The sequence below is a fragment of the Neltuma alba genome, unplaced genomic scaffold (assembly GCF_004799145.2).
Source record: "Neltuma alba isolate B1F8T4 unplaced genomic scaffold, ASM479914v2 tig00011376_pilon, whole genome shotgun sequence".
In the NCBI taxonomy this organism is placed as follows: domain Eukaryota; kingdom Viridiplantae; phylum Streptophyta; class Magnoliopsida; order Fabales; family Fabaceae; genus Neltuma; species Neltuma alba.
The window spans coordinates 31,910-45,051 of NW_021636070.1; the positions used below are offsets into that span (position 1 = coordinate 31,910).

A 13,142-nucleotide genomic window follows, 5' to 3' on the forward strand; every position below is an offset into this window, starting at 1 on the left:
TTGGGTCCATTTTTTTTCACAAGTCTCAAACGCACTCATATTGCACAAAGAACGAAAATACCCAAAAATATGAACATGATTAAGAGGTTTTATATTATATAGGGTTCGAAGTTCATTGGGAGAGAGAGGTACATAAAAACTGAATATTATTTATGTGCTAAGTGTGTGAAGAAAACAAGGGGCATTTTTTATATGAATCACAAATCTTAAATTGAATTTTATCAGGTAATGTATTAAGAACCCATGTGCAGGGTTTTACATATAGGGTTGGAGCAAGTATCTTAAGCATGTTTAAGGTTTAAGAGGCAGATTTGCCTTGACCTAGGCACTTGAAAAATTTTTTAGGTACAAATTTGTTCCGAAAATTTAAAATCATAACAATTTGGCCTCTTGCCGTTAAAAAATTAATGTTGACTAGTAAAATAGTAATATTGACCATTAACATTTTTAATGGTGAAAAAGGCAATACTGTTATGATTTCAAACTTTCAAGGCAAATTTGCATTGAAAAAAAACTTGTGGGTACCTAGCGCTGCTGAATGAAATATTTCAAAGTAAATTTGCTCCTTCACCCTATGTTTAATATTTATGTCCTATGTAAAATCTTGTGATGATAGCTAATTATAGATTTCTCATATAATAACAATATAAAAATCTACAAAAGTTTTCCAAAGTCTTCCTATAAATTGAGGCACCAGCGTGCTCCTTTTTCCTCAACCCAATTCAAACTAATCAGCAGCAAGCATGCATTCTCTTCCACTACTCTTTTTCTTATTGCTATCATCTATTCTGATTCTAACCAATGCCTTGATCCTTAACTTCGACTTTATTCACCGTGATTCACCATTATCACCATATTACAACTCTTCAAGCACCCTATCAGAACTCACTCGACAAGCTATGCTTCGATCCATGGCTCGCTATAAACGACGTCGTCCTCCTCAAACTGATATACTTCCCCCAGTTTTCTTTGAAGGTTTAGGTGAGTACCTCATAAGACTCTATATTGGCTCTCCGCCAATTGAAACATGGGCTATCCCAGACACAGGAAGTGACCTCATTTGGATCCAATGCTTACCATGTGAAACTTGTTTCCCTCAAAACGGACCAATCTTTAATCCCTTTGCTTCTTCCACATACAAGTTCGTCTCTTGCCACTCAAAACCTTGCAGGTCGTTCTTTGACAAGGGCGACTCGAAATGTGGAAGATCAACACAGTGCGTGTACAGATATGCGTATGGGGATGGATCATCAACTACGTTTGGGGAGATGGCAAGAGATTTGTTTAGTTTTGGAGGAAAATCTGATGATTCATTTAAGAGACCTTTACTTTTAGGATGTGGGCATAATAATAGTGGGACATTCTCACCCAAGGTTTCAGGACTTGTAGGGCTTGGTGGGGGACCTTTGTCTTTAGTTTCACAGTTGGGTCCTGAGATAGATCACACATTCTCGTACTGTTTAGTTCCTTACTTTTCAAAATCCAGAGGTAAACTGAAATTGGGTAAGGATTCAAACATATCTGGATCACGTGGGGCTGTATCCACTCCGTTCGTGACTGATCATAGAGATCCTTTGAGAACAAATTACTACCTCACTCTTGAAGGTATAATAGTACTGCTACAGGTTATGATAAAATTTTTATTTATGGTGTAACCACGACCTTGGGGTCTGCTTGGTATGAGGGCAATAGAGGTGATGGAAGGGGAAGGAAAATTTTAGTGAGTTCGAATTAAAAAAAAATTAAGAAAATTGGATTAAAAGTTTTTTTTTTCCTTACTATACTATCTTACATATTGTCTTTATTAAAATTTTGGAACCCCATTTCTATAATTTTTTAAACTATACTCATTAAAAGTTTTCCTTCCCTCCCTTTCCCCTTCATTTAATTTTTCTTACACCAAATATAGGGTTGATGTTAATATTTCTAGTACTTTAAGGAGCCTAGTGTTATTTACAGTGCATCCAAAACTCTAAACCATAAAGAAGATTAAGATGCTATATATAACTGAAAAATAACATCAGGAAATGTTAATGCATAAGAAAAATAACATTAGGATGCTACATGGTACTTTACCCTTAAAAAACAATTAATTTTTATCAAGTTATGAATGTACGTGCCTTGATCTTCTTCCTAGAGTTCTAGCTTACAATATTAGTAATTGGGATTGAATTCGGGTTTTACACTTGAGATATGCTTATTATGTGTACTTCATTGACCTTGAAGGTATCACCATTGGAAACAAGACCTTGAAGACTGGTCCCAAAAGAAAGGGGAACACTCTTATTGATTCTGGGGCGACATATTTTTTAATGGAATCAAGGTTTTACACAAAGGTGGAGGCTTTGATAAATAAAGCTATCAGGGTTAAAGAAGTAAGAAATCCTCCTGACCCATTCATGTTGTGTTACTCAAATAAGTATTCTGAAACTATAAAGAAGAAATTTCCAAAATTTGTGGTTCATTTTGAGGGTGCCGACATAGCCTTGAAGCCAGATCAAAACATATTCTTTCCCCTTGATGATTTGCTCTGTTTAGGCATTCTCCCAAGCGATGATTTTGACTACGGAAATTTGCCCCAAGTTAATTTTCAAGTGGAATATGACCTTAAAGCCACAAAGATTTCTTTTGCTCATGCTGATTGTGGCAAGACTTAGAAGAGATGTATAATTATATATATGATAAACAAAATAAATAAATGACCGAACACCGATAAATATATATATTTATATATAGCTCAAGCTAAGTATGAAGTGTTGTTTGAGATATCATATTTGATCGTATATTAGTTGGTTATTGACCCTAATCTATATAAAGGGTCCTTTGCAATGGAATAAAGTAAGAAGGATTAGCCTGATCATCTTATGAGTCACCTAATGAGTGGTACATGAGATATCATCATCATCTATTATCTCAATTATCTTGTATTTGACTATGAGTCAATGAAGAATTTCATTTAATTTGCATGTTCAATACATTATTGACTGTGCAACCATAAGATTGGATTATTGTTTATTGAGGAGGGCCTAAATAATACTATCTCTGATCCTTAATATAAGAATTAGTTACGAGGTTGGATCAAATTTGGTCCCAATTATAATACCTCAATTGATTTTGTCTCTCTAAATTATATTTTTCCCCATATTATACCACTATTGATTGTACACATTAAAATGAGTTTCCATTGAAGTGAAATTGATTGACTAAATTAAATTTTAAAACTTTAAAAAAATCGTACAAAATATTTTAAATATAAAGTAAAATATGATTAAAAAATAAATTTACATAATATAATAAATTTAAATATATCCCCTAATCATTCCCAACATATCAGCCTTATCCCATAAGGTCGACAACGCCTCCTCGTCCTCCAACCATCTACCTCCACCCTGTGCTTCCTCCCCACCATCACCAGGTCGTACTTCCCTTCAAGTGCCTGAATCCTCTCGAACACCTCCGTTCCTTCCACCTCTGTCTCATAGTACTCTACTGCCCTTCTTCCGAAGTTTATCGCCCTGAATTCGTCTATCAAGTTCTCATCGATCCTTCGATCTTCCTCGTCCTCTTCCTCCCACTCATCCTTCTAATGGTTTTGCATCACAAATCTGTAAACCACGAGGCTTGAGTTCTCTCTCCTCGCCATTCTCCTACCCAGCGCTAGTGCTTCTTGATCATCAGGTCCTCCCACGAAGAATATTCTAATGTGGAGTGACATGTGCTTGGAGGAGCTCACTCTCAGATGAGACTCTCAGTTCAGTAGTATCCCCACCATGCAATTCACGTGATCGAGGAAGTTCATGTTGAGTCTGTGGATGGCGGCGGCGACGTCTCTGACGTGGGTTGGATCGTTTTTGGTGAAAAAGAAGGATGATGAGAAGTGTTGATTGGTCTTAGGCGAAGTTGCAGATGGCCTCAGAGTTGCGATGAAGGAGCAAGCTCGAGCAGGCCACACAGACCTCACACCCAACACGATGACCTTTTGCCGGAGAAGCGACAGAGCTCACGGCGACCAGTGACGGAGCTTTTGGGAGGAGGTGATGGAGCAAGTGGGATTGGCAGAAGAAGAGAAGGGTCATGGGTGAGAGGTCTGGAAAGTGAAATCACAAGGGAATAATGCCAGAAGGCTGAGAAAAATGAAGGGGGCCTGACACACCCACAGAACGGTTCCAAAATAAGCTCTTCACACTTTAAAAATAAGCTCCTCTTCGTAGCTTATTTTTCACCGCGCAATCAGTTAGCTTATTTTTCAGAAGCCCGATCTGATAAAAGCCTTTCCAAACACTGGATCAATTTTCAATCGAGCTTATATTAAAATTAAGCCGCGTTTGGGCCAGCAAACGCTGACCCAAACAGGCACTAGGTGATTCGGCTGGGTGAACAGGTGAATCGCTAGCAACGAGTCAAAAAAGAAAGTGGATTTGAATTATTGGACTACAAGCTCCTTAGAAAGAATAAGAAAGAGTTTAGATTGAAACCAAATTATAATTTTAAAAGTAATTTTATAATATACGAAATAAATATATTTTAATTTATGAAAAAATGTTTTTAAAAAACATTTTGATCAATTTCAAACACCCCCTGAATCTATCTTCAATGATTACTTTAATCCACAAACCACCATGCTTGAACATGGAACACTCATCATAACTTAGGAAAGAACCGAGTAAACTCCCAATCTTTCTCAGTATCTAGTGTTTTGATTTGTGATTCTGGATTGCATCTAATTCGTTTTTATTTCAACAACAAAATGGTTAATCTTGCGTACATTCTCGGTGGGAAGAGTAACATCAAAATTCTCTTCCCGCGGTACGTCTCTGAGTTGTGATCAGAATATTATCCCCTCGAAAATATTTTTACAGCTTACGCAAAGATGCAATCCAGTGATGAGTCTTGTCATGATAATGCAGCGCCCTCGGGAATGCATAGCCTATGGATAGTAATCTACACTCTACACCCCCCCAAAATCCGAGCTGACAAGCATCTTTTGTTTTAGAATAATAAAAAAAAAAATTCAGTCCCAAAAAAATAACTGATTTCTTTTGTTATTATTAATTAAAAAAGCAAGTTTTTAAAAATATTTTTTTACTTTTCAATCTAAATCTAAAAAGGATAGGATATGTTGATGAACTTTACTTTATATCAAAGAATAAAAAACCGGACCGATAACTAAATCGGTCAAAATAATAGGTCAAGGATAATTGGTCAGACTCAAGTTGGACCGATCATATTAAAATAATACAATTTAATTCAAGATATATAAATGCATTCTTATTATTAAAATAAAACAATCCTAATTCAGCAAACGACTTGACTATTCCAGTATTCCTTAACGGCTTAACCTCAAATATGAAATTCAGATTTCATATATCAGTCAGCCTCACACAATGGAACAAGAGCAGAATCAAATTGACAAATTCAGCTATCTATTTCAGTGTTTATACTTTCGGTTCAGCCTCAGACAATCAGACGAGCGAAAAACAAAAAATGGCTCTGATATTAGAGAAAAAGAAAATAGCAAAGTGGAATAATCGGTAACGTGAAGAAGAAAAATGACTTTGAAGCTATAGTGCTATACACACATATCTCAGTCTCACTCTTCAAAATCAGAACAATCAACAATCGCACAAGGCATGACCAATGAAGGAAAAAGCATAGCACATCTAACTGAATGAAAGTAATGAATAAGACAACAAGAGCACAGAAGCTGGAAACAAGTGGAAGTAGAAGGAAGAACCTCCGAGCTGCAACAATGATTCTGCCACCGTGAAGAAGAAGGGATGACAGGAGGCGACCACGATGGCCTGCTGCTTCAACTGTTCAACTTGGAGTCCTGGACGATGTTACGCGAAGATCTGCAACCTTCGACGATGAAGAAAAATCCAGCACAATGAGAGTGGATTCAGCTAGGGATTTTTGATTTGGGAGAGGGGAGAAAAATGGCGAAAAGACAAAGCAAAACTGAAGCTTGGGGGTGGTGGGAGTTGAGCTTCGATTTCGACCTGGGCACCTAGCTTTTTTTTTTTTCATGTTAAACGTTGTCATTTTCTGGGATTGGAGGTTAAAAAAAAAATAAAAGTGTCCAAACTGGGCAACCCATCCAACCGTCGAATTACCTGGTTCTTACCGGTTTTCCATGGTTGAACCGATTTAATATCGATTCAATAAGGCACCAGTTTTTTTATCAAACCAGACCAAACCAGCAACCAGTTCACCGGTTTTCCAGTTGAACTTGCCGGTCCGATCCAGTTTGGTTTGTTTTCCTTGCTTTATACCATCATTATTATTAGAAAAAATACATAAAAAATTTAAAAATTATAATATTCTAATTCCAATATTTAAGAGCTCAAAATTTTAAAAGAAGAATTGGTACCTGATATAATATTTTGTAAATATGATCAAATAATTAAAGTATCCTTATATCAAATTTTTTTAAAAAATAGTTATCAAATTTACTAATGTCAGTATATTTCTTGTCATTAGTTGTTTAACACTTGTTATCGTCAATTTATTAATACAATTAGTTTAGCCTTTAGAAGAAGCATAATAGATATTTATAAAATATCTGATCAACTATCACTTTTTTTTTTGGGAATTTTAAAATCTTATGTATCTGAATTGAAATATTATAATTCTTAATATCATTTTTTTATTATTATCATGCTATCATCTAATTATCATTATTATATTATAATCATTAAAAAAAGTTCCTACCGCCAGAGCAGCAAAATTGTCCTTTTTTGTTTCTGGTTAACAAGGGTCAGAAAAGAACGAAATTCCAACTCCATCCATTCAATGCCCTCTCACGCGTTTTCCGTTCAATCCTCTTCTCATTTCCTACGCACATCCATTCTCCACGTCCAAGTGGGAAGGGTCGAGTTCGCCGGATCTCCTTTACTAAGTACCAACCATCCATTGCCGGTAAGGCATGAACTTTTTTAATTATGCTTCTTCTGAAGGCTAAACTAATTATTTCTGGGTGAACAAAGAAGGCGAAGCCCAAATAATTAAAAGGCAAACTTTTTAAGGATTCCATTTTCATCCAGGGGTGTTTGGAAGCAACTTCTTAAGAGTATTTCTTCGTAAAGCGAGATAATTTTTTCATATTTTTACTTCATATACCGTAAAAATATTTTTAAAATTATGATTTTGATTCCATCCAAATACTTCCTAAATCATCCTTCGCCTTTGATCTTGTCTCAAGCTCATCTGTGCCATATTAGTTTCCCACCCTCTAGATCTTCGGCTGGTTTACAAGCGTTTTCTTTTAATCCTACAAAAAGCAAGTATGGTTTAAGTTTAGGGTGAGCAGTAGAGAGACTCTTCTGGGTCTTATAAACAAGTCATGAACGTATTCTTATGGATGCTTTTCTGAATTCCTTTTTTTCTTTTCCCCTGCGTCAGGCTCTTATGTAAAAATGTCATATCCGACCCGACTGAGGAGGTGTTGGAGTTGGCCTCGTAAAGAAGAAGAGTACAAATGCTTCTACAACATTTATCCTAATATTCCTGCTAACAATGAGGTCACTTTCAAGTTCTTTCAAGTTCCTTGCTTTGTTCTTTTTGAAGCACTCATCGTATACATTATCACTTTGTTGACGTTTCGTTTTCTTTTTTCCTTCAGGCGAGTCCTTCCTCTGACCTGAGCACAGATTCCCTAGCATCCTCCACCGGCAATACTTGTTCTATTCGTGTATTTCTGTCAAGATTAACCAAACTCAAACTCGCTCCTCAATTGTTAGGTTTTGGAGCGGCCTTGATCTGTACTAATGAAGGATTTCGAAAGTTCTTGGTGATGTTTAGAAGGAAACAAACTGTGATTCAAGGGCTCAGAAAAATCAGTAGAATTCGATTCCTCCAAGATATGAGGAGAAAATATCTGAGGAGAAAAAGAAGACGATCTGAGGAGAAAAAATTTGGGGGGAAAAAGAAGCAGAAACACACAAATGATAAGAGAAACCCACAAGGATAGTGCAACGGGTCAGTAGATTAGGTTAGCTCGGATGGCACATGTGGGTTCTGCGTGTTTGGTTATCGTTTTCTCACTGTTTGGTTTTTGTTTTCATCGTTTTCTCTGGTGCGAGTTGCTCCAGAACTCTATTTGAATGTGGATTATGCAAGCGAAGAGGGTGTTTAAATGTTTGGATAGAAGCGCATCTGTAATTTTAAAAGTGTTTTTACGATTTACAAAATAAACATGTGGAGGAGTTTGTCTCATTTTATGAAAAAATACTTTTGAGAAGAATTTTTCAGGTTACCAAATACTCTCTTCATTCCTTATTATAAGAAACCTTTATTATAAGAGACGAATAACCGAATTATGTTGATAAAAAAGCAGTTAAAATTAGTTAAGAACAATCAATGTGTAAAAAATATAATTTTTTTCCAAAAATACCCTCATTAATAAGGAGAAAGAGCATACGAGAAAACAATTAAATTATTGAAAGAAAGAAAAATGGGAGGGAGAGAGAGTGTGAGTTGGAGATAATAAATATGGGTAAAATAGAAAATCAATACAAAAAAGTAGAGACAACTTTTAAGTGTCTTTTATATATAGGAACATGTCATAAACATCAAATGTCTCTTATAATAAGAAATGGAGGGAGTACCTCCTAAAACATTGTATGAGCACCGGGTATGATAAATTGACGCTGTTGTGAGAGGGTCATGACTGTTTTATTTGTGCAAAACATGGAAAAAGATAGTACTCCTCCGGTCCTTAATATAGGACCCAATTCTTGAGTTGGTTTTGATCCTAAATATAAGACCATTTCTCATATTTTTCAATTTTCTCTAAATTACCCCTATAGATACTCCCTCAATTATAATTAAGTAGAAGAGGGAGAGGGGTATTAAGAAAGATGATTATGGTGTTTTAGGAAAAATGTGTCACTTTTCTTATAATTAACTAATTTACCTAACTTCCTTAATCTAATCAAATTAGTTAAATGGGTCTTATGTTAAGGATCGGAGGAGTAGCATGGACTAATATTATACTGCCTCCATTGGAAATTTGTCTCTCATGTATATTTATTCACTTTTTCAACAATATTTATTTATTATATAAGTAATTAATTTAATTATTTTTTATGTTAAACATCAAACAGAAAACATATATATTTATATGGATCATGGGCATCCCTTGCTATTAATTTCAAGCAGCAAAAATTAAAAAGTCAGACCGATTGGTTCAAGAAAAACTAATGAACCGGTTAATAATCCGGTCTGGTTTAAATTCAACCCACCAAGTATTGAACTAGCATTTAACTGGTTAAAGCTACAAAACCGAGTGACCTGTGAGTTATAGTTGGAATGGATTATCCGGTTTAATTTTTCCCCAAAAAATGAAAAGAAAAACGGAGGGAGGGAGAGAGGAGGAGCAATCTAAATGAAGGAGAGCCCCCTGTGATATTTATTTCCGGCATTGTTGTTCTCCTATGATAAGAAGAGCCGATCAGATCCATGAAGAAGGGAGAGAGTTTCTCTTGGATGCTGTGTTTTGAAGTGGGGCAAGAATAATTTCTCCACCCCAGCAAGCAACCCAAAATGCGGAAGCAGCAGTAAAGACGAAAGAGCGTTGAATTGTTGATTGATGTGATGTTGCATATCAATTACTTGAAAAGTAAGAGAGAGAATTTTTCGAAAAAAAAAGGATGGGTTGCGCTTGCGCACGCAGAATTAAAAAACAGTAAATAGGATTAAATATTATTTTTATAATTAAATATAAATGTTTTTATACATTTTAATTAAAAATACTATATTGGAAAAATTTCAGAAAAAGCCCTTAGAATATTGGAAATTCTAGATTGGGTCCTAGAATTTCGAAAATGACATAAAGGGTCATTGACCCAATCTGTCATTTGTGAAATTAAAATGAATTGACAATTTTGCCTCTAGTTAAACAAAATTGAGTAGTTATTCTCTAAACAAATTTAGGTAACGCTTACACTATTTTAGTGATTGCAAAATTAGTTGTAGTTAATAATAAGGTACCTGATTATGAAAAAGCGAGTGGTTATTCTCTACACGAATCTTGGTAATGCTTACATTGTTTTAGTGATTACAAAATTAGTTATAGTTAATAACAAGACACCTGACTATAAAAAAGTGAGTAGTTATTCACTACACGAATCTAGGTAACGCTTAAACCCTTACAATGATTCCTTAAATCATTGTAGTGAATGAATACAAATGAGGGTAAAATTGTCAATTCCTTTTGATTTTACAAATGACAAATTGGGTCACTAACCCTTTCTGTCATTTTCGAAATTCTAGGACCCAATCTGAAATTTCCTATATTCCAAGGACCTTTTTTTGAATTTTCCCTACTATATTTACACAAATAAATAAAATCATATATAATCTTTTAAATTGTAACCAATTTATCTGTATGATTTCAACTAATTTAACATGATCAAACATTATATAGTATATAATTACATATATAATCAAATTATATAATGTCTCAATACCCTCTCAATTATTTTATTAAGGTTAGTTTTGTACAATTAAACATTTAAATTATTTTTGTAGTTTTGTATATTTTATTGAGTGATTATTATTTATGAATGTTATATTTTGCTACTGTTATATTAATTGTATTATTTTAATATGATCATTTTAACTATGATCTAACTTGTTGACCCTTAACTTACTGTCTCGATCGGTTCAATAGCCAGTTTGAATTTTTGTTCATTTTCAAGTCAATTAGAACTACAGGTGTTCAAGGGACAGGACTTGACAGGGTCTTCTAGGTCTCGTCCCGGTAAAAAGGGACGAGAAGAAATTTTTGTCATGTGTCTTGTCCTAAAAGGAATTGGGATAGGACTAGGACTCTCTTTTCTTTTTTTTTCCTTCCAAATTTACTTTTGGGTCTAACAATTTATGATTTTTTTTGTATGAATGAAAAATGATTAAAAATGCCTTCTTTTTTTTTTGGGCCTAGCACTATTGGCTAGGAAAAAAATACGGACAAGTTTACTTTGGGCCTTTGAAATTAGTGGACAAGTTTATTGGGCTTTTGGTTTTTTTTATTATGTTTGTAATTTTTTTAATTGTTACATATCCCGGGATGGGAAGTAGGACGGGATGACCCGTCCCATCCCATTCAACATGTTGTCCTATCCTGAAATTTTTTTTTCCTATCCTGTCCTATCCTAAAATGATTGAGATTGGAATGGACTCATCGAGACAAGATAAATTGAACACCCCTAATTAAAACCTCTTATTCTTATTTAAGGGCCCAAACATAGTTTATGAAATATAAAATAAATACGTAAGATGAGTTTGTTTTGATTTACATAAAATATGTTTATAAATATTGGGAAAAAGACACTAAAATACCTTTAAAATTACTAAATGACAAAAGAGGATATCTGAATTTCAAAATCCCAATTCAGACCTCAGGTACTATTTTGGAATTTTCAAATCTTGTAAAAGTACACAAATGCCCTTTACTTTTTTTTTTACTTTTTTTAAATATTGCCACATCAGTAATTCTGGCTGTCGGAGCTCCGACACCGGCGACCAACCACCGGAGCTCCGGTGACCGATTGTCAGAATTCCGATGACTACTCTTTTTTGTATATTGACTACTTTTTTTTTAGCTATTGACTACATTTATTTTTAAACTCTGATGACACATTACCGGAACTCTGGTGACTGGTCAGCAGAGCTCCAGTGACTACTCTTTCTTATGTATTGATTACTCTTTTTTAGCTATTGACTACATTTATTTTTAAATTCTGATGACTACTCTTGTTAAGTTGTTGACTACTCTAATAATGCGATTTACTACTCTTGTGTAGTCAATAGCTATATAAAAATATTCATTGGAACTTTGAAAACAAAAGTTGTCAATAGTTAAAATAGAGTAGTCAATAGCTATATGGAAGTAGTCACCAGCAATAAGGACAATATTGTCATTTTAAAAGATTTGAAAATTCCAAAATGGTACCTGGGATCTGAATTGGAATTTTAAAATTTAGCTACCCTAATTTGTCATTTAGTAATTTTGAAGATATTTTACTGTCTTTTTTTCATAAATATTTATAAAAAAATTTGTTTTGATTTATGTAAAATATGTTTATAAACATTTTTAAACATGTCATAACTCATTTGCCCCTCGTTTTATTCCCTATAGGTGGGGCAAACGGTGAAAGTGAGGAGAGTGAAGAGGTGAGACGGAGAAACCTGTTGGGTTTTCTTCTAGGAAGTTAGGAAGCTCAATGGGGTGTTTGGATAGAAACCAAACCATAGTTTCAAAAGTGCTTTTACGGTTTACGAAATAAATATGTGGAGGAATTTGTCTCGTTTTGCAGAAAAGTGCTTCTGAAACCATGGTTTGGATATTGCAAACACCCCCTAATCAGCCAAACAATGAGTGTCCACTCCACACTCTCCACCCCCTTCCTTTTTCTCCTTCTCCTTCTTCTCGTTCCTCTCTTGATCTCCAAAGTCCAAATATTACATTGCAGACAAAAAAAAATCAGTAAGGTAATTTGACTTTCAAAACACCCAATCTCTACACATCCAATCAGGCAATTGTCAATATTTTTTTTGGATAACAATGGCAAGCTAAGCTTGGAAGAAACAATGCCAAAGAGTAACAAGGGAAAATTACAACGAAGTTTAAAAAAAATTATAAAATAAGTCTTAGAGATTATCATTTTTCACTTTAGAACTTATCATTATAAACTGTTTAATTATCATTGAGATTTTTTGGTAATTGTTTTTTTAGGACTTTATTATAATTTTCCTGACTAACAATTCAACCCAATAAAAAACTGCTAACAATTAGAGTTTGTTTGTTAATCAAAAAATCTTGAGAAGGGAAAGAAAGACCCCGGTTTTACGCGTTTAGTAGCAAAAAAAATTTTTAAAGGGATTTTTCTGCGGCTGAAAATTTTCCCTTAAACACAGGAAGATCCCTTCCCACCATTTTTTGCGGGAACCAGTTTTTCATCACAAGCCAAAAAAAACCAAAAGACTAAATTATCCTTTAAATTTAAATAAAACGCTTAGTGTCTGATCAATAAAATCACGTGGAGTTGTTTGAATACTCAACATATCATTGAATTTTTATCTTTGTCACCTGTTTATCTATTTTGTGACTAGTGAGTCGCTCAACCAGCAATGTAATGAAT

At 34.4% G+C, this 13,142-nt stretch overlaps 1 protein-coding gene across 1 annotated transcript; it reads left to right on the plus strand.

Annotated features, from left to right (window-relative positions):
* Positions 1-733: 733 nt before the first annotated feature.
* LOC114712592 (aspartic proteinase CDR1-like) lies at positions 734-2,960 on the plus strand. Its single transcript, XM_028897144.1, has 2 exons — positions 734-1,605; positions 2,227-2,960. Exons 1-2 carry the CDS (start codon positions 744-746, stop codon positions 2,655-2,657), a joined length of 1,293 nt encoding a protein of 430 aa, XP_028752977.1. The 5' UTR covers positions 734-743; the 3' UTR covers positions 2,658-2,960.
* The last annotated feature ends 10,182 nt before the right edge of the window (positions 2,961-13,142 follow it).

Coding starts and splice junctions, on each gene's coding strand:
- LOC114712592 (XM_028897144.1), top strand. CDS start 744: ATGCATTCTCTTCCACTACTCTTTTTCTTATTGCTATCATCTATTCTG. Junction 1,606..2,226: donor TTACTACCTCACTCTTGAAG/GTATAATAGTAC, acceptor TTGACCTTGAAG/GTATCACCATTGGAAACAAG.